Source organism: Belonocnema kinseyi, chromosome 1 (assembly GCF_010883055.1).
Source record: "Belonocnema kinseyi isolate 2016_QV_RU_SX_M_011 chromosome 1, B_treatae_v1, whole genome shotgun sequence".
In the NCBI taxonomy this organism is placed as follows: Eukaryota; Metazoa; Arthropoda; class Insecta; order Hymenoptera; family Cynipidae; genus Belonocnema; species Belonocnema kinseyi.
Window position 1 is genome coordinate 176,467,224 of NC_046657.1, and position 22,116 is coordinate 176,489,339.

The 22,116-nt window shown below is 34.5% G+C and overlaps 1 protein-coding gene across 1 annotated transcript in view; it reads right to left on the reverse strand.

Moving 5' to 3' along the window:
* The window catches only part of LOC117181428 (probable ATP-dependent RNA helicase DHX34), an 88,632-nt gene that overhangs the window by 21,838 nt on the left and 44,678 nt on the right, over positions 1-22,116 (reverse strand). The window contains exons 7-13 of the mRNA XM_033374071.1: positions 7,779-8,011; positions 7,515-7,701; positions 7,196-7,390; positions 1,312-1,521; positions 862-1,230; positions 603-778; positions 29-139 (exon numbers count right to left, since the gene is read on the reverse strand). Coding sequence (XP_033229962.1) covers positions 29-139; positions 603-778; positions 862-1,230; positions 1,312-1,521; positions 7,196-7,390; positions 7,515-7,701; positions 7,779-8,011 — 1,481 coding nt within the window. The remainder of the gene's footprint in view (positions 1-28; positions 140-602; positions 779-861; positions 1,231-1,311; positions 1,522-7,195; positions 7,391-7,514; positions 7,702-7,778; positions 8,012-22,116) is intronic.

Consider the following 22,116-nt stretch of genomic DNA (forward strand, 5'->3'; position numbering starts at 1 on the left):
ATTTGCTATTGAAAATCATTTCACTCACATAGAAAAAGATGCATTACAATCAATCTCCTGCGCAAAGAGTAACAATGTTTGAGCTGCTGGCATTCTCAGCGTATTTACAAGATATGGCTTCGTAGTTTCCAAAAGACAGCTGTAACCAGATCCATGGATTTTATTATGTTAGAAAAATAAAGTATGCTTGTTATGCCTTCACTGTGGTAGCAAATTTTGTAAGTTTATCAAAACTTATTCGAATGCTATTTAAAAAGCAGTAAATTATTACAGCTACCAATAAAGATGCAAACACACAACCCAGCAAATAAAAATGCAACTCGCGATTAGAATTAATATTTACGCTATTCGCTACTACCTTCAAGAATAACGCCACAACGGTACATAACATATATTGTTACGTTCCTTTTGGGCACATTAGCGAATATTGTAAATATTGACCCTAATCTTAAACTGCCATTTTATTAACGCAGATGGTGGTTTACGGTTTTATTGGTAGACATGATGATTTACTTTCCTTTTTAAATAGAGGCAATCGTTATTAGATCGCAACAACTTCTTAAAACTACAAATGATAATAGATGCATGTTGTGTCATCTTACAAGTATGTGAGTAACTGATGCTTGGAACTGACAGGCAATTTGCTTTTATAACCCGGAATCGATACGATATCCGCTTCCTCAAGTTGTAAAATTTGAGGATGATTTCCGAAGAAGCTCATTGGATGAAGACCGATATATGGTTTTACTTTTGTGTGAAACAGTTGTTCGCTCACTGACTGCAACAGTATTTAATATACTTAGTTGTTAAAAAAAATTATTATCTACTGTGGTCTTTAATTAAATAAATTCGTTTCTGTACCTTACAATAATTGTATTCATCAGCACAAGCGAACTGAGGATACAAACCGCTGCACAAAATTAATTTTAACATAGTAAGATCTTTGTAACTACAGGCCGTTGTAGCCGTTACTAGCTTTTTCACCTGTGACGCATCATGTTTCATACGAAATTCTACGTCTTTTATATCAATCTCACCAGTATCGAGACTGTCATCTTCCATTTCAAAACCTAACGAATGAACTTTGAGTTTCTTTCGTTTCCGAGGTTCATTTTGCTTGTATGTTCGTTTAAGATTTTTTAAAAGTTTCAATTCACCGTGTCTTAAAGCCCGTTCTGCACTTGACAGATAAGCGTTTCTTTCGGATCGGTTTTTCAATAAGTTGCAATCCTATAATACAAAAGAAAAAATTACTTTAGTGACCATTTATTATTTTTACCCTTAAAGACTTAAAATATATTAATTTTAAACCTGAAGTAATTCCTTGAATTGGGCTCTCAACTTTGTAATTTCGTAAAATCTCTGTTCTTCGATGCCTCGTCTTTTGCACCACGTTTTACTTTTACTACCGCCATACCTCTGTTCACGACTGCTTTCTTGCTTTACTTCCAACCAAGCTCTATATGAATTTAATAATGTTATTGGGTCGCCATGCCCAGACTCCAAATTTTTTCTGATATTCTGAAAGAAAACCATCGTTAGTATAACCATTTTCATGCCACAAAAAGGTTGTCTTCCATACTTGATGAATTGCTTTTCAAGTAGAGGACAAATCTCTAAATTAAAGCCAAAGTTGTAATGTTCGTAGAGTTGAATTTCATTATCATAAGTGTTAATATTTGATTCCCTTCGTCAAAATTCTTTTTAAAATGTTGATGTTAATTGCGAAATGCTGTTATAGAATGTCCTGTATTTGAAAGTTGGTTCAAGTTTCATAAAGTATGATCGTTTTTGCGTCATAGTCCCGTAGTGTGATAGAAAACACCAGCTCTCTGCATCAAGGGAAGATCGAAGCATCTGTTTACATTATCGATATAAACATTCCTAGCGATTAAGTTACAGCGATCGTGCCGAAATCGACTGGGTCTCTTTTTTAACATTTATTTAATCTTCAAACATTGTAGTTATTGAAACAATTTGCATAAATGGCTACTTTTTAAATAATAGGCTCAATTTACTATAATTATTAATTATCTCCACAAATTGTATAAATATATTCAGAGTTTGGGAATTTTCCAACAAATCGGTACAATTTGTTTATTTAGTCCAATAAAAAGTCTATCCGATGACACTTTTCTATGATGCTTTGTAAATTTACAAGAACTTTTAATTATTTAAACCCTTTCAATTCAAAAATGCAGACTGACCTTTTTTCCACGAGTCAATTTGTTTGTGGAGTCCACTAAGAATCTATCTGTTGACTCTTTTCTATGTTGCTTTGTAAATTTCCAGAAACTATTGATTATTAAAACAGTATATAATACAAATTAAGTTTAGTTTTGTTTCTACCAGTCAATTTGTTTACGGAGTCTACTGAGAATTTATATCCGATGACTCTTATCTATGTTGCTTTATAAATTTACAAGAACTATTAATTATTTAAATAATTTCGATTAAAAAATTAAGAGTTTCTCAATTTTTTTACAGAATTAACTAAGAATATCTTTGCAATGATTTTTTTATGATGATTTCCAGATTTACAAGAATATTAATTATTGAAACATTTTCGATTAAAAAATAGAGTTTGGTTTTCCTTCTACGAGTCAATTTGTTTACGGAGTCCACTAAGAATGTCTATCCGTTGACTCTTTACTATGTTGCTTTGTAAATTTACAGAAACTATTAATTATTAAAACAGTTTATATTACAAATTAAGTTTAGTTTTGTTTCTACCAGTCAATTTGTTTACGGAGTCTACTGAGAATTTATATCCGATGACTCTTATCTATGTTGTTTTATAAATTTACAAGAACTATTAATTATTTAAATAATTTCGATTAAAAAATTAAGAGTTTCTCCATTTTTTTACAGAATTAACTAAGAATATCTTTGCAATGATTTTTTTATGATGCTTTCCAGATTTACAAGAATATTAATTATTTAAACATTTTCGATTAAAAAATAGAGTTTGGTTTTCCTTCTACGAATCAATTTGTTTACGGAGTCCACTAACAATGTCTATCCGTTGACTCTTTACTATGTTGCTTTGTAAATTTACAAAAACTATTAATTATTAAAACAATTTCTATTATAAATTGAGAGTTTAGTTTTCTTTCTACGAGTCAATTTGTTTACGGAGTCTACTGAGAATTTCTACTCGATGACTCTTATCTATGCTGCTTTATAAATTTAGAAGAACTATTAATTATTTGAATAATTTGGATTAAAAAATTAAGAATTTCTCAATTCTTTTACAGAATTAACTTAGAATATCTTTAAGATCATTTTTTCCTATAGTGCTTTTAAAATTCACAATTATTAATTATTTACACAATGTTTATGAACATATTTAGAGCTTGGCTATTTTTCAAGAGACACCATTTTTTCTACGGACTGAACTAAGAACATCTTTCCAACGACTTTTTTTTGTTTTACTTTGTAAATTTCCAAGTATTATTCATTATTTAAACAAGTTTTATAAGCAAATTGAGAGTTTCGCTGATTTTAAAATAATAAGCTCAATATGTTTACGGAGTGAACTAAGAATGGCTTCAAAATTTTAAAGATTTTTTATTTAAACTACTTTCATGAGCGAAACTAAGAGTTTGTCAATCTTTCGAGAAATAGGCTCTATTTGTTTACGGAATCAACAAAGAATGTAATTCCAATCACTTTTTCCTACGATACTTTGCAAATTTACAATAATGATTTATTATTCAAATAATTTCCATAAACAAAGTCAGAAATCGAATATTTTTTTATTTTGAACCATTTAAAAATTTCAAACTAATTTATTTTGATAAGAGAATGTATGTACTCTATATTTAATAAGGATTACACAGGAATAAAGACTTTATAATGGTAAAAATTATCTTTATCATTAATTTCAGGTTTTTTTCCTTTTCCTTAATTTCTCCCAGTAATTCAATAATCTCTTCAATTGAATATTTTGCTTCATCAAGGTTTTCTGTATTTTCTCTTACAATATATTTTTCATATTTTTTACTGTAATTAATCACTCAGTCAAACATATAACCAGTATTATTATTACCTATTGTAATATGATTTTTTATGTTCAAACTTCCGCTGAAACGCAGTTATAATAGATGGGTCATCCTCGTTGTTAAAGCATTATTTAAGTCCTTTATCATAAATAAATATACTGCCAGAGAACTCAACTCCACTCTGTATGTGTATTTGAAAATTTTTCTTTGACTACGGTGGGCTTAAAATCACCGTATGAATTTTAGTACAATTAAATTACAGTGCGGCTACATACAAGTTTATTCGAAGTACTCGCATTTGCCTAAACATTTGGCCAGATGGAAGGAAAACTGATATTAACCGTTTTTAAAATCACTAAAGATTATCAATTCTCTACTAGGTACGAAAAGAAATGAAAATATGACTGAAGTTAACTCTTGAAATTCTATTTTTTCACATTTTGAATAAAATAATAAAAAATGGAATATCTTCCTACAAATTAAACCTTTTCTTTCTTTCCACACAGAAACTAACACATATATGATTTGATTCTTATTCTCTCTACAAGATAAATAAAAAAATTTAGTTGTTAAGAAAACTTTTCGATTTTACAAAATTATTAAAAAGGGCGTTCCAAAAATACAAAAATGTTGATTTACTGTTGTCTCACTCCACATTAGGTGTTATTTGGTAAAAAATATTCTTCTAATTTTTTTAATTAAATAAAAAATAGAAGTGGCTCTCGGCGGAGACGCATGAATACCCCCCATAATTTCACTGACAAACGTTTCATTTAATCGAAAATTATTTCAACTGATACCAATTTTCCATATTTTTCATTTATACGAATTGTCATTTTACCTACATTTTATTGCTACGATTTGTCACCAACCAGAATTGTGATTAGTCCAAATTATTATGTGGCATAATTGTTATAGATTACCTATTTTCTCTTTACCAGAACATTTATTTATCCTAATTTCCACTTAATCTAATTTCGGGTTTCTCAAATTTGTACTTAAAATAATTTTCATTTTTGCGAATAACTACATAACCTCATTTTTATTTGCACGAATGGACAATTGTCATAATTTTTATCTACAATAATTTTTAGTGAAACTGTCATTTATCATAATTTTCAAGTAACATAATTCTCACTTTTTCTAATTTGAATATAATGTAAGTTTCATTTTTTTGAATTACTATTTGCTATCATTTTCATTTGTCCTGATTTTTGTTGTTCCGAATGATCATATACCCTAATTTTTATTTACCCCATTTTCTATTTATCATAATTACCAGTTGTTCAAACTTCCAAGTGGCATCGTTTCTATTTCACCGAATTATTATTTTTCATAAGTTTTATTTTCCTTAATTTTCATTCAACCTAATATCGATGAATCTGATCTTTCAAACGCCTTAATCTCACTGTCACAGAAATTCCATTTGTCCTACTGGAGTTTTGTTCAGATTTGAGATCGTGGTTTTCCATCTAGATGTAATTATTCTGATTCGATGAGTCAGATGAAGATAGCGCTATGAACCACTTCCTGGAGTACCAAATAAGACTAAGCGCCAAATTCAAATAACAGACCTCTGCAAGTACAGAAACCGTATTATAAATGATTGCGTAATGCCAAATTTCTTCATATTCTGAGTTGATTTACCTTTTAGGAACTTAAATTATACCCAATATATAATTGTAAACTAAAATACGCATATCGAAGTATATTGCAGGTAGTTTCAAAATTAAAAATTGCCTTTCTTTAGAGATGAAAACTTAAAATGCCGCTAATATATTTGGCCGGTAACATGTCCCTAAACACTTATTTTCAAACATTCGCAAAAAATTTATGCAGAACTGCATCGATAAATTATAAAAATGATTAATTATTAATATAAATTAAATAATACCATATTTTAAAATTTTAATTTTATTATGCACGCAATATTATGTACCAGCAATAAGAGAGGAAATTCACTTATTTTGGTACAGAAGTAAAGACGGACTTTTAAATATATATATTTTAGGTTGAAATTGTTTATTTAACAATAGTTATTTAGGGTTCCATGGTTTGGCTTTTTCTTTACATATGGCATGTTTAATAATAAAAATAAGTGGAAAATAAAACTTATGACAAATGATAATTCAGTGAAATGGAAATTTGGCCATGTGGAATTTGAGCAAATGGTCATTATGACAAATAGAAATTTGAGCGAATAACAATTGGGGTAAACGATTAAATTAATACCTAATAGTAATTCGCAAAAATGAAATTTATATTAGGTATTTTCACTTTAATCACCAGCTAACTTCACTTTGTTGACTGTTGATGGGAAAACAAGGAACTAAGTGCATGGGATTCGAACCATTTTTGCCCTTTTTTTCTAAAATCTTCGTAAAAAATAATAATGTTTTCTGTATAAGTGTATTTGTAAAATAGTTTTTATTTTTGTTTACTATTTGATGAAATAATAAAATAATTATGATTAATTACGAAGATATTACAGGAATGAAGTTTTGTCCTATACATTTGCTCAATTGCCCCCCTCCCCACACACAGCTTTAAACGAAGTGAAGTTATCTGATGTTTCAAGTGAAAATACCTAATTATTTTGAAATTAGAAAAGGCAAAAATTATGTTTCATGAGAATCAGGGTAAGTGAAAGTTCGGTTCACTAAAAAATATTATAGATAAAAATTATAACAATTTTCCATTGATGCAAATGAAAATTATGTCATATAAAGATTTGTAAAAACAGAAATGATATTAAATGGATATTAGGGTAAATATTTTCTTGTAAAGAGAAATAGGGTGATATAAAAATTGTGCCACATAATAATTCATACTAATGATTATACGAGTAAAAGAAAAATATGGAAAATGCGTATTACCCTGCTAGAAATTTTGGATAGAACTTTCTTTCCGAAGCTTTCCATGTCCTTCAGATCCTTTGCAAAATCTGCATCCGAAATTGTACACAGACATTTTTTTAATGATATGTATCCAAAATCAAGTGATAAATGTTCTGAATTAATTCCCTGCCTCGATAAGGGTTAAAAACCAGAAAACTAGCATTTTTTTTATTTTTCTTTCAGTATTTAATAATAAAGAATTACGTGAGAGATTCTGAGTTTTTGTATCATTAAACAATATTTTCCAGAGTATACACTTCAGTTTAAATAATTATGCATTGTTATTATACTTACTTCACACTCAGTATTCCGATATGCAGCGTTTGTGAATGGATTTTGTACACTCAAAGCAGCAGCAAGAGATAAAACTGGTTCGACTTGATGAAAAGTTGACCCCATAATTAACATTTTTCCAATATTAAGATCAACTGGTAATCTAGCTAGTGTTTTTCCAATACACGTCAATTTTTCATTTTCAGTCAAAGCACCCTGAAAATAATCATTTTTCAAATAAATTATAAAGTACGTATTTCGATCTCATAATGAAGAAAAGAGGATAAGAACTCAATAAATGGATAATCTTTAAACTGTTTAGTACGTTTACAATACTCACGTGTTCCTTTAATGAAAGAATCGAATTTTCTATACTTTCCGCTGGTGGTGATTCTACGAAAGGAAACTTTCGCGGGTCCGGCAATCCCATGTTGATCATCTGCAAGAGGAGAGAATCGAGAGGTACTCGTTGCAACTCTGGTGTGGAATATTTTTCTAAAGCCGTGTACTCTTCTTCTGAATACAATCTATAATAATTATTATTTGATTTTATCAAAAGACGTCATCACTAGTTTTAAATTAACCTAAATAAATGCTTGCTGACCTGTAGCAAATCCCTGGCCCAGTTCTTCCCGCTCTGCCTTTTCTCTGTTCTGCACTTGCTTTACTGATCCAAAATTCCCTGAGACGCTGCATTTTACATGTAGGATCGTAACTCATTTCTTTAACTTTTCCGCTATCCGCGACAAATCTAATTCCGTCTATTGTAATAGATGTTTCAGCTATATTTGTTGACACAATACATTTACGGATTCTATCAGGAGCGTAGCCGAATACCTATACAAAATTAATTTTAGTTATAGGATCTTCTAATCCCCTTTGAGATTTACAAGTTCGAAGATCTGTAATATAAACCAATCCCAGTATACTCGAATACACTGTTTAGAATGATGAGGCTTGCTTAACATCTCACTTTGTTTGGAGAAAGGCAGATAATAATATTTTGCAACATCTGCATGGAAAGTTCTCTTTTCGCGCACTATCCAGAGGGTTCGAAAGGAGGCTTTTACGAACAGGTGCCTACAAACTTTCTCACACCGTGTGAGACAAATCTTCACACACTACCAGTATACACATTTCGGCAAAAATTTGACAGGATATATGGTCACTATAATCAGCTGTTCACCCTAACCATAATAAGTCAGGTCAGTCTCGTACATCACTTTTCATACCTGCGTCTGTACCTAAACCTGCGAAGTTACTTTGTTGATAGAGCTCCAGATCTACGTTGCTTCGCTAACAAGCTCTGTATTAAATTACGCAAATCAAACTCACTTACTTATAATCTTTAACAAACTTAACTTTGCCTTTCTTCACTATAGGTACCACTACTGCTTCTTTCCAATACTCTGGCCCCCCCCCCCCCCCCCACACATTTCCAGAATTCATTTGAAATCTCATCTATACCAGGTCCTCATTTGCTAACTTTCCTCTCTGCCCCTACTTAAATCCATAAAATATAGTTTCCATCCTATATTCTGAATATTTTGGTTTACTTTTGCGTTCTTTTTCTCTCTCTATGTACGATCTTCCGATGATCTTCTTCCGTCGTAGCCTTCTCCGTCTCTTCTACAAACCATTTGTTTCCCTCCTCTTGTTTTGATCCAAAAACTCCGCATACTCCTTCCTTTTTCTCGTATATTCTTCTGCACTACTATTGTCTTTTCTCTATTCTCTTGAGGGGGACTTTTACCTTGTGGGTTTCATAAAATCGACCTTTGTTATATGTTGTTGCATTTTTCTAAACTAAAGGGTCTTAGAAATAAGCCTCTAAAAGGGTTTGGCACAATTTTCACTAGTTCGAGAGTTATAGCTCGTCAAATATGATGCAGCCTGCGTCCCTCCCCTACAGTTGCATTATTCGAACTGCCGTGCACGAATACGGGAGACCAAGTCAACGTATTCCGATAAATTTTTTTTAATTCAGAGAAAACGCATATCAAAGTCTCGATAGGGCAGAAAAAATTTTAAAAAATAACTTAAAAAAAATATACATCCCCCATTTTGCGAAAAATCAAATTTTGGGTAACTAGGGGGGGATCCAATCCTGGACACCGTTAGACCGTGCACTTTTGCAGGGACGCTGTGCATTCTCTCTCCAGGCTTTAGAAGTCAGCATTTACATGTGAAAAAAATCATGTGTAAAATTCAATAAATCTACAATAAAATAGAAAAAGTTCCGTATTAAAATATTCAGTTTTTCCATAATAAATTTCTGAAAATTGGTTCGAAAATTGGCATAGAAGGTGCAAGTCCCCCTTAATTTCTTTCTCAATCCCTTCTTCTTCTCTTTACATTCCTCATCCCATCCACTTCTATTCTCTCTTTCATCAACTTCTGTTTATGATTGTGCATTCTAATACTTTTGATATTTCTTACCTTTTCTTCACACTGAACTTTCCCTTGCACTGACCAAACCACTCTTTCTGCTTTTTTTATTTTTACTTTAAGTTTAGCCATATTGCTATTTCTCTTTTCTCCCTGCAATGTCGCTATCATTGTATTTTCTTGAACGTCTCTCTTACCTCATCGTTCATTATTACATAATCAATTACCGCTCCCATTTCTCCGCCTGAGCATGTATGATCTCTTTCTTCATTCCCCTCTATATTTTCCTTTAAGATAAACTATGCCATCTCCTTCGAACTCTCAAATCATTTCTTTCCCTTCCCATTCAGTATCTTGTCTCTAGATTTTTTCCCCTCGATCTCCTCTAATCCCTCCCTATCTACCACATCTCTCCTCTCATCTTTATCTCATCTACTATAATAATCCTTCTTTTTCTTCTTTCTACCCTTTTTATACTTTCCTGTTATAAATTCGTAACTTCCATCACCACTACTCTAATTTCTCTGCATTTTTCATTCTTCCTCTTTGCATTTTAAAACTGTCATTTGTGACCTCTTGGTAACCTTCCCCTTACTCTTTCCCATTACCTTTTCAGCTAGCCACGTCTTCATCAATAATACTACATGACATTGTGCCTAATTTCTCATAAGCTCCCCATCCTTTCATTCAAAGCCGGCTATATTCCTGTAACAAACCCTCCATTCTTTCCTTATTTCGTTTCTCGTCTTTTTTGTTTCCCACTATTTCTTATTTTCCTATATCCCGTTCCTTTCTTTCCTATATTTTCAACATCTTTTTTTTTTACACACTCCGCCTTCTCTTCGTGCCAAGTCTAACATATACCTTCTTTCTGTATTTCTGCATACTTACCCTATGTTCTTTTTTCCTGATTTATTTTCTCTTCCACTATTTTCCTCAAGTTATAGTTCACATTTCTTTCTACCCATGTCAAATCGACTTCTATTCTGCCCGAGCTTCCATATACCGCCCTCTTCTTTGTCATGACATCTCTCTTATGTTTCCATTTCTTTAGTTTCACCAGTACCATTTTAGCTCTTCTTCCCGCTTCTTTTCATACACTTCGTACATCCTCTACCTCTTCCTTAACATATATGCTTTTAAGCACTTCTCCCACACCTTCCTTCAGTTCCTTCCCTTCTAATCTGAGACCATTAATCACTATGTTTCTTTTTCTTCCATCCCTATCTTTCCATTCTATTCTTCTTTCTATATTTCTCAGCCTTTCCTTTTCCTTATGCCCGCTCTCCCTACCTCTAATCTCCCGGTTTGAGATTTCCATCTTCAGTGTTTTACTTTCCAACTTTTCATTAAAATCTCCCTGTTTTTCAGCATTCGTTTTAAAGTCTGCACAATATTTTCCTAATTTTCCATAACTTCTTCCCATTTTCACATATTGTTAAACTTGGCCATTTCTTTCCTAATTTCTGTTTTTATTTCATCTTCTTTTCATCCTGTCTTTTTTCTTTGCTCTTACCCTTACCTTTGTCCCCGTTCCGTTCTTATCCAACTTCTACCTTATCTCTCTCTCTGTCCTGCATCGCCTTCTATTAATGGATTCCTCGATTGGGCCTAATCTCTCCGTCCTCAATCTCTACGTTTTTAACATCTTTCTATATTTTTCCCTCCTTTTTGCCTGCCCATTTGGCGTACAAAACATTTTCTGGTCTGAATCCCTTTCCTCTTTACTTTCTCTGTCCCTGTTATAGTCATGGCAACCTAAACAAGGGCCATTTCGCGCATAAATTACAAATTGGTAAAAGTAGCAGAAACAGGTTTTTTGTTTATGGCAATGAACCTATTTGTCTGAGAGAAAAATGTTTAGTTAAGATGGTACGTTTCACAAATATCTACAAAATGACGGGGTTTTCGTTAAGATTTGTTCATATGTTCACTTGGGAAAAAAATAAAATCATCAAAAATTGCCTGTTTTTAAATATGCAATTACAATCTCAATAATCGAGCAACAAGTTCTAATCATTTAGAACTATACCTTTTGCCACTCTTGAAAAGTGTGCAGATCTTTAGCTCAAAATAATGATTATTTTTCCCAAAAACTCATTTGTTATTATAAAATAAGCTATTTTCCATGAAAACTCCATACAGTTGGCCGATAGGATATCAAATGAAGTGGGTGATTATCCTCTACAGGATTGGTCCTATAAAATACACGTAGCGGAAAACGAACATTTTTTCCCCTCATAATCAAATAAAATAACTCCGTAAATTTTTACCTCAGGAGTCGTACATACATTACGGTGCGCGGTTTTCTATTGTTTAAATAAAGATGAGAATGAAGTTACCGTTAAGTAAACAAGGACAAAACGATATAAGCAGAAAAACACGCTACGTAATATATGCACGGAATTGAGATAAAATCCATTCGATAAGTGTTGTTTTTCTACTAATTAAAAAAAATTGGTTGTATTTTAAAAGTGGCCCGGGGGATTGTTACAAAATTGTTACTTCTAGTGCAATTTTAAATATACAAAGCATACATAGCAAGTCTGCCCGGAGAGAGAGGAAATCAACTTAATTGTCAGATGGGATTTTTCCACCTCCACTGTCCTATAAATATTGAACGTCACGAAAGCGACGACCACACCAAGCCTCTGGAGCTGAGTAGAGGGAAGTGGTGATAGAACTGAAACATGAGCGCTTTGAGTCGATTGCCCCTATTTGGGCAGGCCTTAAGTATAGAATAAGAGCAGTACAATCTTTTATCAAATTTAGAAGGCAGTTCATTCTTATTCTATTGATGATCACGTTGTCTGATTATGGAAGGAGGCTTGACGCAGGCTGTGATGGTACAGTGAAGGAACCGCTGCCGACGCCCTGGCGCTCGCGTCTTAATTAAATTCACGCGTTCAAATTGAAAACAGTTATAATATCTCAGCAACCAGTTGACGTATTAAGATGTTTTTATTTCCAATGCGCTTACCAAGGAAGAAAATTGGGACCAGCGAGCTGAGAAAAAAGCGTGAACACACAGAAAGAAGGCGGGTAATCCGAAAAGTGCCCGCGGGTGCGGCAGGGTGGTTCTGAAAAGGGCTGTTGATTGAATGGTGACAAATGCTTCTCCGTAGATCATCCGGTGATATGTTGAGAGCGATGGCGAAAACATTGACGGCAGATCGAGAGCAATGACAGAGAGAACTAATGATTTGCAAGCGGGAAACACGATACGGTAACCGAAAAGAAAACTTGGTTCAAGGTGAACCGAACGAAGAGACTGAGCAACGGCTGTGCTGTTACTCGGGGCTTCATGTCAGCTCGGGGCATTCCGTTCCGTTTCGCGTGAGGCCGCGCAACCTTTTTATGCGAAACCCATTAAAAACCTATTTTACATAAACAAAATTTTAATTGAAAGGAATAACAGCGTTTTTCGAAATTCGGCGATACTTGGACATAAAATGTGCATTTCCCCGAAAAACAAGAATCTTTAACTTTCAGACACTTTCTTTTGAAAGTCCCTTCCGAACAGTTGCGTTAAACAGTTAAAATCCGGAGGGTACATGAAAGATCCACCTGTACAGACGGCGTATACGAAACTTGCAGGCCAGTTACACTTTTTTTTGCTTTTAACTTGTTTTTTATAATAAAATGTGTGAATACTAATAGAATAGTCATACTTGAGTCAAAATAATTTTGTTTAACCATGTGAAGAAATGTTTTTTCATCATAAAATGTATGAATACTAATGCCTAACATATGACTTATTGCCTTTTTTACCTGTCGAAACCTAAGCATATTAATTTTTCTTCATGTTACATTTTTTGAGTAAATCATTGCATTCCTATCGAATTGCTCCATTTCTTTAACGAAAAATATATGAACAAATTTATTTTTCTAACATTTTATAATTGATATGTCAAAATTGAGGTTACCAACATTCGCATGAATTTTTTCGTAATTATGTTACTATATTAATAGGTTGAAAAATTGGCGGACGTCAAAGACCCACATTTACAGACGGAAGGTGCCGAAAAAACGTTTACAGAAGGGTTAAATTAAACCAGGAGCCACAAAATTGCGATTTTTACGTTTTATACGTAATTTGATAAGATACAGTAGGACCTTCTTATAACATGCCTCCTTAGAATGTTTTCCCCCTCATAACGATGAAAAATGGCTCATTATAACAAGCGTAGACTACGCTCCCACCTCCCCTATTCCCTCAACCGTTCGAATTGCAGCTATAAGTGGTAAAGAGGCAGCGACTTCTCACTCGTATAATGAGTAGGCAATAAGTGGGATCCTACTGTACATTGAAATATGAAAGACAAAGTTCGTTCATGCCTTGTTTCTAGTTCTTTTTTGCACATTTTGTGTTCAAGCATCTTTAGTTTTTGAACGTTTTAGGTCCATTCAATAATTCACTTTCATTCGCATTTTTTTTAAGCACTCGTAAAGAAAAAACCCTGCCTCGTTTAAAGTTTCAAAGGAAGATGATTTTTAATTATCTTATCGTCAAAAGCAACCTTGTCGATGACTAAATGAAACTTCCAAAGATTTGTAAATTGTATTTGATAATTTTAAAATCGTTCAAAATCTATTTTTATAGTAATAAGAAATGGAAGCACTAGAAGACATGTCCTTTTTACAACTTTTAGAATTACAGTGAAACTCGTACATAACGCCCCCGGATATATCCCTTCCGAGAATTGAAGCCAGGTCGCGATTATGGGTTTGAGTAGCTGCAGAGGGATGCGCGTTGCTCACCCAGGCATGATAAAACAGGAGCGTAGCGTTTAAAGCGCTATTGCCTAACAGCCTACCTGTGTAAATAAGTCATGACGTTCCAAAAGTTCACTCGAAGCGCGAATAAGCACCATGGCGAGCTCATGGTGAGCTCACGGCGAGCAGCAGTGGGGCTCTGATGCTTAAAGCCAACTGAATCCGGTGGGACTGATTTACTGATCGGATTATTTAGTGCGATCGAAACCGCCAGTCTTTGAACCCGAAAAAGCGCCATCTGACTTCTGATTTGAAGAGAATATGTCTGGTTATGAAACTGAGCCAGCATTATGCGCTATATACGCAAAAGTACGTACTTCCACTTGAAGTGTTGACGTTGCAACTTGGTGGCTTGCCACTCACTATGGATCCTCTCCAGATTTATCTAATCAGATTAAAAATGTTGAAACTTCAACACATTCAATGGCGAATACGAACTCAAAACCTGATTAATTAAAGAATGAGTCTAAAATTATAGTATGCTGAATGAGAGAGGATAATTCCAGTTTACTTTTCTCAACAGTTTTTGTTTTGTTTTTGGAGGACTCTACATGTAAAATGACATTAGTAATTTTAGCTTAATGTTAGGTAATTAGAAGCTTACGTCAGGTAGCATACATACGTCCTGCCCTTTCGCAGATCCTGCAGTTTCGCCGAAAATATTTAAAACGCAATTTTTCTCTCGCACAACACCTTTAAAATTAACCATCACTAGTCAAGCTCACCCCACAATGCTCTCACCACCAGCCACGCACTTACGGACCATGAGTCCACCCTGAAAAACACACACCCACTAGGTCCTTAACCCACGTGATCCGGGGTTAATTATGAACGAGTTATTAAAAAGGTTCTCCGCGTTTTTGAAGAAGTAGCCTTTGGAGAAAAATATGACATGGAGTTTAAAACGTTTTCCATTTAGGTTTAGTTTATTAGGTTAAGCAGATTCCCGTGTGTATATTTCAAATATATATCAAGTTAAATGTTAAAATTTTACGAAATTTTGTGCTAGTCGTATGGTTTGTCGGACCACGTCCTTCGAGTAAGCTAGGTTGAATTGTGTGATTCTCCTTCAACTTTTATACTCTAATAGATTTTTACGATATCTTTTACTATTAAAAATAGCCGGCGATTGTCGGGCTTAAGAGATCTAGTCGCACATCACTTGGATATAGCATCCGAACGAAGGCGAAGCATTAAAATCGCTCAATGTTATAAAAGAAATATCACCGGTAGTTTATGAGGTCTAGGATGAGTCTGGAATAATCTAGAAAGCTCATATTAAAGATCTAAAACATTACTGGTCGATTGATCCAAACCTAATCAACGAAAACCCCTCTTCACAGCTCGGAGATAAAAGAGATAATTTCAAAGTTCCGCCTGGGGACGGTTTAAGAGCTTCGAAGGACGCCCACGAGATGTCCCAGATACCGCGAGTCCACATTCAGACGGGTCAGTTCCGAATAAATCGCGAATCATTCGACAAAACGAACTGGTTCCCGTCCTGTGCCGGGTACCTTAGGACCATTTATTCAGACCCGTACGAGAGCTCGTAAGACAGGAAGACCCCAAAAGCTCCAAAGAAGCTATATCAAAGATTCCGTCCCATCCAAAGACACAGAGGCTTCTCTCTACCCCAGGTCAAAGGTAAAGATTGGAATTGAGTGGTGGGAACTAGAAGATGGCAGCGTAAAGAGGAAGCGGGACCTGCGAAACATGGTAAACAGGAGACAGAGTAGCTTTGATGCAGACCACCTACTCATCCAGGCTTTAGCAGACGCCATCCTGAAGAGACTCTAGTATGCGGGTTGGTTTTGTGGGCATTCCATGTACTACCAGAGTGCCGTGAGCTTGATGTCTAGTTAGTTTCAAGCTCCTTTATGCCGTTTTCATAGTAGTCATAAGGTATTTCGCGTAGCCCTCCAGGCGCTAGTTAGTTTTAAGCCATTTTCGTGTAGTCTTTAGTGTGTAAAGTTAGTTGTAAACTTCAATTTTTGCCTTAGCTGCCTGATTGCAGAATTATGAAAGAACGTGTTACGTCCCTAGATTTTCAAAACGTTGTTTTTGTTTGTTTGAGTTTAAAACAGTTCAGATAGGACGACAGTCCGATAGGAATACAAATTAAGAATATTTAGTAAAGACTGATTGCGCCTGTAGTAAAGATTTCTGCACTAGTTCAAGTGAATTAAAAATCAGAAAAATCTCAAAATAAGGCAATAATTTCATCAAATAGGCTCTAGTAGACAACAGATTATAATCAATATAACTTGATCAGTCTGTATTTTTGTATGCCCGCCCCCGACCAGCAAACCCTCGGCTTCCCCTCAGTTTTGCAAAAGTCGGTGGTCATCAAATATCTATTTACTTCATATAATAAATCAGCTAATAGTATTTTCAGTCTGGGACGAAGAAAAATAGTATATTACTATTTTTAGTTTATGTACTCTTCTAATTTTTTATATACCGTTAGTTTAGATGTTAGTTCTTTATTTCCTGACTCGAAAATAATATATTCTTATTCTATATTTTCTTCATCAATTTTATTTAAACAATTAAATTTTTTAAATGTATAAAAATGACCTTTTTATGTGAAAAAGCTCTGAAAACCTAAGTTTTTCTATTGGACAAAAGCATATCAAATGTTCATGATATAGTTGCGCTCAAACCGTGTGCACTGCGGCTGAGCTACTCGGCCACTTGGAAGACAGCGTTTTCAAGTCCATAAGCTAGCCTCAATTTTCTTTAAAACAGTTTTTCTCAAAACTGGCCGAATATTGGGTTCTAGGAATTTGACGACTGATTCTAACGAAAAGGCTTTTATTCTACATGTTAACATTACTAAAATTCGAAGTCAAATTTTAGGTATCAATTTCTGCACGGAATTTTACAGGGCGCCTGTAATACTATCTGGCACCTCTATTACAAGTATCCTCTGCCTGCATCGACCTTTGTAACTTACGTAAACTTCGCCTCAAGAATACTACTCAATCCTGCTACAAAACCCTATTCAGAATCAGCCAAGTCTACTTTGATAGTCGTTGTCTCAGATTTTAAAAAATGCAAGGAATAATGTTAAAATTTTTCTTGTTTTTTAAGTGATGAAAATATTTTTATGAAATTCGATGCATAAGACAATGGACTTTTGATATTTTGGACGTGTTTTAAATTATTGATTAATTACAAAAATGATGAAATTCACTACTTTTGCATATAAATCCGACATTTGCAATTGGATAACTATTTGACAATAAACTAATAAATACCGTATTTTCTGAAATTTATCATTTGAACCACTAAACTCCTTTGAATAATATATTGTTTATAATTTACTGTTTGTAACATTTAACATGATCGACGTATAAAAATCACCATTATGTTATAAACAAAAATGAAATATTGTTTATTTCTTCACGTAAAATAAATTTCTATTTACAACTAATATAGTTAGTAATATGTCAAAAAAGGTGACCGATTACAAATCACTATTATATATTTATTATACATTTGGTCGATAACATTTTACGGAAGTATCCAAATGTTAATAATTATTTTTATTGATGATATAGCTGCTTCTCTGTTATCATTGTGAAATGGAATATTTATTAAAAAGTCAAAACTGTAAAAAAAATCATAATACGTAAATTTAGTTTATATATAGTTATATAGTTTATAAATATAGTTTTTAATGCATCGTAGGAGTTCTATTGTGAATTACACAGTACCACAAAATGAAATCGAAAAGTCCTCCGACGAAACCAAGAGAACTATACGTTTTCGGGTGCGCTTATCACTAATCCGTAGTCCCTATGACCCCTATACGTCAGGATCAAGGTCAGTTGAAGGTCAACTTCGTTGAATTGAGAAATGTTATTTTTTTAGCTTAGATTCCGAACGAGCGGCAAATTTTACGTTCGGATATGTTTTTACCTATGGGTCCCCATGATCATTAGAGGTCACATGAAGGTCAAAACATTTTTTAGAACATCTGAACCTAGTAGTATGTCATGGTTTGCTCATATCGTGGTAATGATCCTTACAAAATACGTTTTCGGGTGTGCTGCCTACGAATCCGTAGCCCCTACGATCAACTATAGGTCAAATTGAATTTTTCTGATTTAAAATCTAATATGACGAGAAAGAGTAGAGATAACTCAATAAATTAAAGAAATTAATAAAGTTCATGTTACGTGGATTAAAAGACAATATGTAAGGATGCCTACATTGCTTATTGTAGAGGTTGAAGTAAGGGGTGAAGTTGAGCATGTTTAAAAAATCGATGACAATTTTTTTCTAATTGTATCTTATGCATTTCTAGTGTTCTATCCAAATAAGCCATTGATATGATCGGGTCAGTGAAGTATACTGTCCTTTTGAAAATGTCCAGGATAGCTTTTCTCTACTGCTCCTTCTGGAATGTTCCTGAACTATCTCTCTGTGAATATTGTGCACTCTGTCGAGAGCATCTTCCGTATAAAACGCATTAGGCATGCAAAACTTCCGCACAATATCAGGACCATGTTCCAAAACTTTATGCGCGGAAGGGTTTCATGCGAGCCCATGGATATCTTAGATAGTCGATTTTATAATTTGAATTAGTTAACATATATTTAACTGCAAAGGTCATATCACGGAAAAATATCAAGTATCCAGAATGCCTTCTTCGAATATTCCCTAGATTGCAGGGAACGAGGAACCATTCACACAATAGAGAATAATGCAGAAATGGTTGTCGAAATCATATTCAACACCCATGAAAACCATTTGCAATTCTATTCTGCGACATTTCGCGTTTTCAGATTCTCCCCGTTCATCCCCCCCCCCCCCTAGAAAGGAGAATAATAGCGAGAAGCCACCCATACAGTTGAGGATGTTGAAGAAATGGTTATTGAAATCGTTTTTACCACCCACGCAAACCCTTTACAATGTTTTTCAGCGAATTTTCTCATTTTTAGCCACTTACCCCTTATTTCAACCCCTAATTTGGAGGTTGATGATATTATAATAAGTTTTTTCCCTAATCTGCATTACATTTATTACAAGTTTAAAAAAATTTTATCAGTAACATGATTTCCCTTTGAGATTTAGCAAAAAGAAAAGCAAACGGTCATCGATTTTTTAAACATGCTCAACTCCACCCCTTACTTTAACCCCTACAATAAGCAATGTAGGCATTCTTTCATATTTTTCTTTAATCCACGTAACATGAACATTATTTTAAAAAAAATATTTGTTGAGTTATCTCTATTCTTTGTCGTTAGATTAGATTTTCAACCATAAAAATGCAATTTGACCTATAGTGCGAACTGTACACGTCAAGATCAAGGCCATTTATATTTCAACTTCTTTGATTTGAGAGATGTCATCTTATTGAGCTCAGATTCTAAAAGTTCGAGAAATTTTACGTTTGGATATACGAGGTGTGTTCAAAAAGTAAGGTGACTTTTCAATTTTCGCGGGCTACATACATTCAAGTTTTAAACTTTTTGTTTTGTTGTGTTGGTACACTCGTCATGATCATATGTTCACAGTTTTGACTATATAGCTCGTGTTGTTTTTCTGGCAGAGGCGTAAAAGGTTAGAAGGGTTTGGTGTGCTCGGCGATTTTCTTCTTTCGAAAAAAATGGAGCAAAGAGTTTGCATTAAATTTTGTGTGAAAAATGGAATCCAGTGCTCTAAAACTCTTGAAATGTTGACAGTTGAATACGGCGAATCTACTCTAAGTAAGAAAAATGTGTACAAGTGGTACAAGTTGTTCCAAGAAGGCCAAGAAGATGTCGAAGACGAACCTCGCCCTGGACGTCCCAGCACGTCAGCAACAGATGAAAACGTTCAAGCAGTGGAAGAAATGGTGTTGAAAAATCGCCGAATTGCCATCAGAGAAGTTGCTGAAGATGTTGGCATAACGGTTGGCTCATGCCATGCTATCTTTTCGGACGTTTTGGGCATGAGACGTGTGTCAGCGAAATTTGTTCCAAAACTGCTTAATTTCGATCAAAAGATCCATCGCATGACCATCGCTCAGGATATGTTGAATGAAGTCAATAATGATATTCACCGGATTTGGCCCCCAGTGACTTTTTTCTTTTCCCAAAACTGAAGAGACCCATGAAAGGACATCGATTTTCAACAATTGAGGAGATAAAGGCTGCATCGCTGAAAGAACTTAAGGCTATACCACAAAATGATTATCAGAAGTGCTTCGATGATTATAAAAGCGTTGGCACAAGTGTATTATATCTGAGGGGGATTACTTTGAAGGGGACAACATAAATATTGAGGAATAAATGAATATTTTTTGAGAAAACCATAAAGCCACCTTATTTTTTGAACACACCTCGTATTTTTACCCAAGGGTCCCAGTAGCCTCTAGAGGTCACATAAAGGTCAATAATAATCTTCAGAACTTCTGAACCTAATAGCTTGTCATGGTTTGCTCATATCCAGGTAATGATCATTACAAAATACGTTTTCGGGTGTGCTGATCACGAATCCGTAGCCCCTATGACCCCTATACGTCTGCATTAAGGTCATTTGAAGGTCAACTTTGTTAATTCAAGAGAAATCATATTTTGGACGTCAGATTCTGAAAGAGCGGGAAATTCTAGGTTCGGATATATTTTTACCTATGGGTCCCCGAGACCTCTAGAGGTCAAATGAAGATCAAAAACATTCTTTAGAATATGAAGGCGAAATCAAACATTCTAAATTCCCGAAAAAGTATCTCCTCATGGCAGTTGGATACAAAAGAAATTACATTCGCACTTAGATTCACATCCAATGCAGAAACTGCTGCAATTCTGGCGCAATTCTCCTGCAATCGCGCATGCAGTAATTTATGACCCTGATACCTAGGTATTTTTTCAGTTTTACCCACACCTGTAAGTAATTTTAACAGCTCTTACAATTCGGCACATCCGTCTGTTTTATTACCCGTCAGCTACTTCACTGCAGCTTGTGGCTCGAAACTTTCAAGACGGTCATACGGTCATGACGAATTTTGTGCGAAGAAAAGACAGTTTACTCCCTACAAATTTATCTGCAATAAGATTTACCTTCAGTTTTTTCTGTGAAATTTCTAGGTGAAGGCGTGAATCTGTAATGGCATGCACAATAAAAAGTAGCAGCACGATGCAGGAATTCGAAACCCCAGTATCGGCGAATGGCCAGGGTGAGCAAACGGGCCCGCAATCGCCGTCATCATGCGACCGCAGCTTTACATTGGTGGGTAACTTAGCCTCTGTAGAGTGTTGACAACTATTGTGTTGTTTGTGGGAAATACGTCCTATCATTCTAATGCATTTACTCAAGATGGTCTGAGTGACTTGGTTCGAGACGCAGGACTATCGACTATCAACGAAGAACATGGTGAGAGATTTCACCAAGACCTCAAGGATGTCGAAAGAAGATACCAAGCTTATTGGGATATAACTATGATGGCGGACTATTGCTGGTCTCAAGAGAGATACTGCTACTCCACATAAAAGAAAATCTCTTCGTAGATCTTTCTCCAGTAAACGAACACATTATCTCTGAATTTATTTTGTTAATGACAGCGTATATATAATCTTCATATGACTTCTAGAGCAGTGGTCGACACGCTTTTGCCCTGGGCAGGGTCGCCTACCCTGGCTGCCCTACGACCTACTTTCAGGGCAGCACCTGCGAGCTTGGTCAGATCACCGATTTCCTCAGGGGTCCTTTATTGAAAAGTAGAAAAAATTTGAACTATTTCTAAATGGCCAATTTTGCAGTTAGCGATCAGAAAATGATATTTTTGGAAT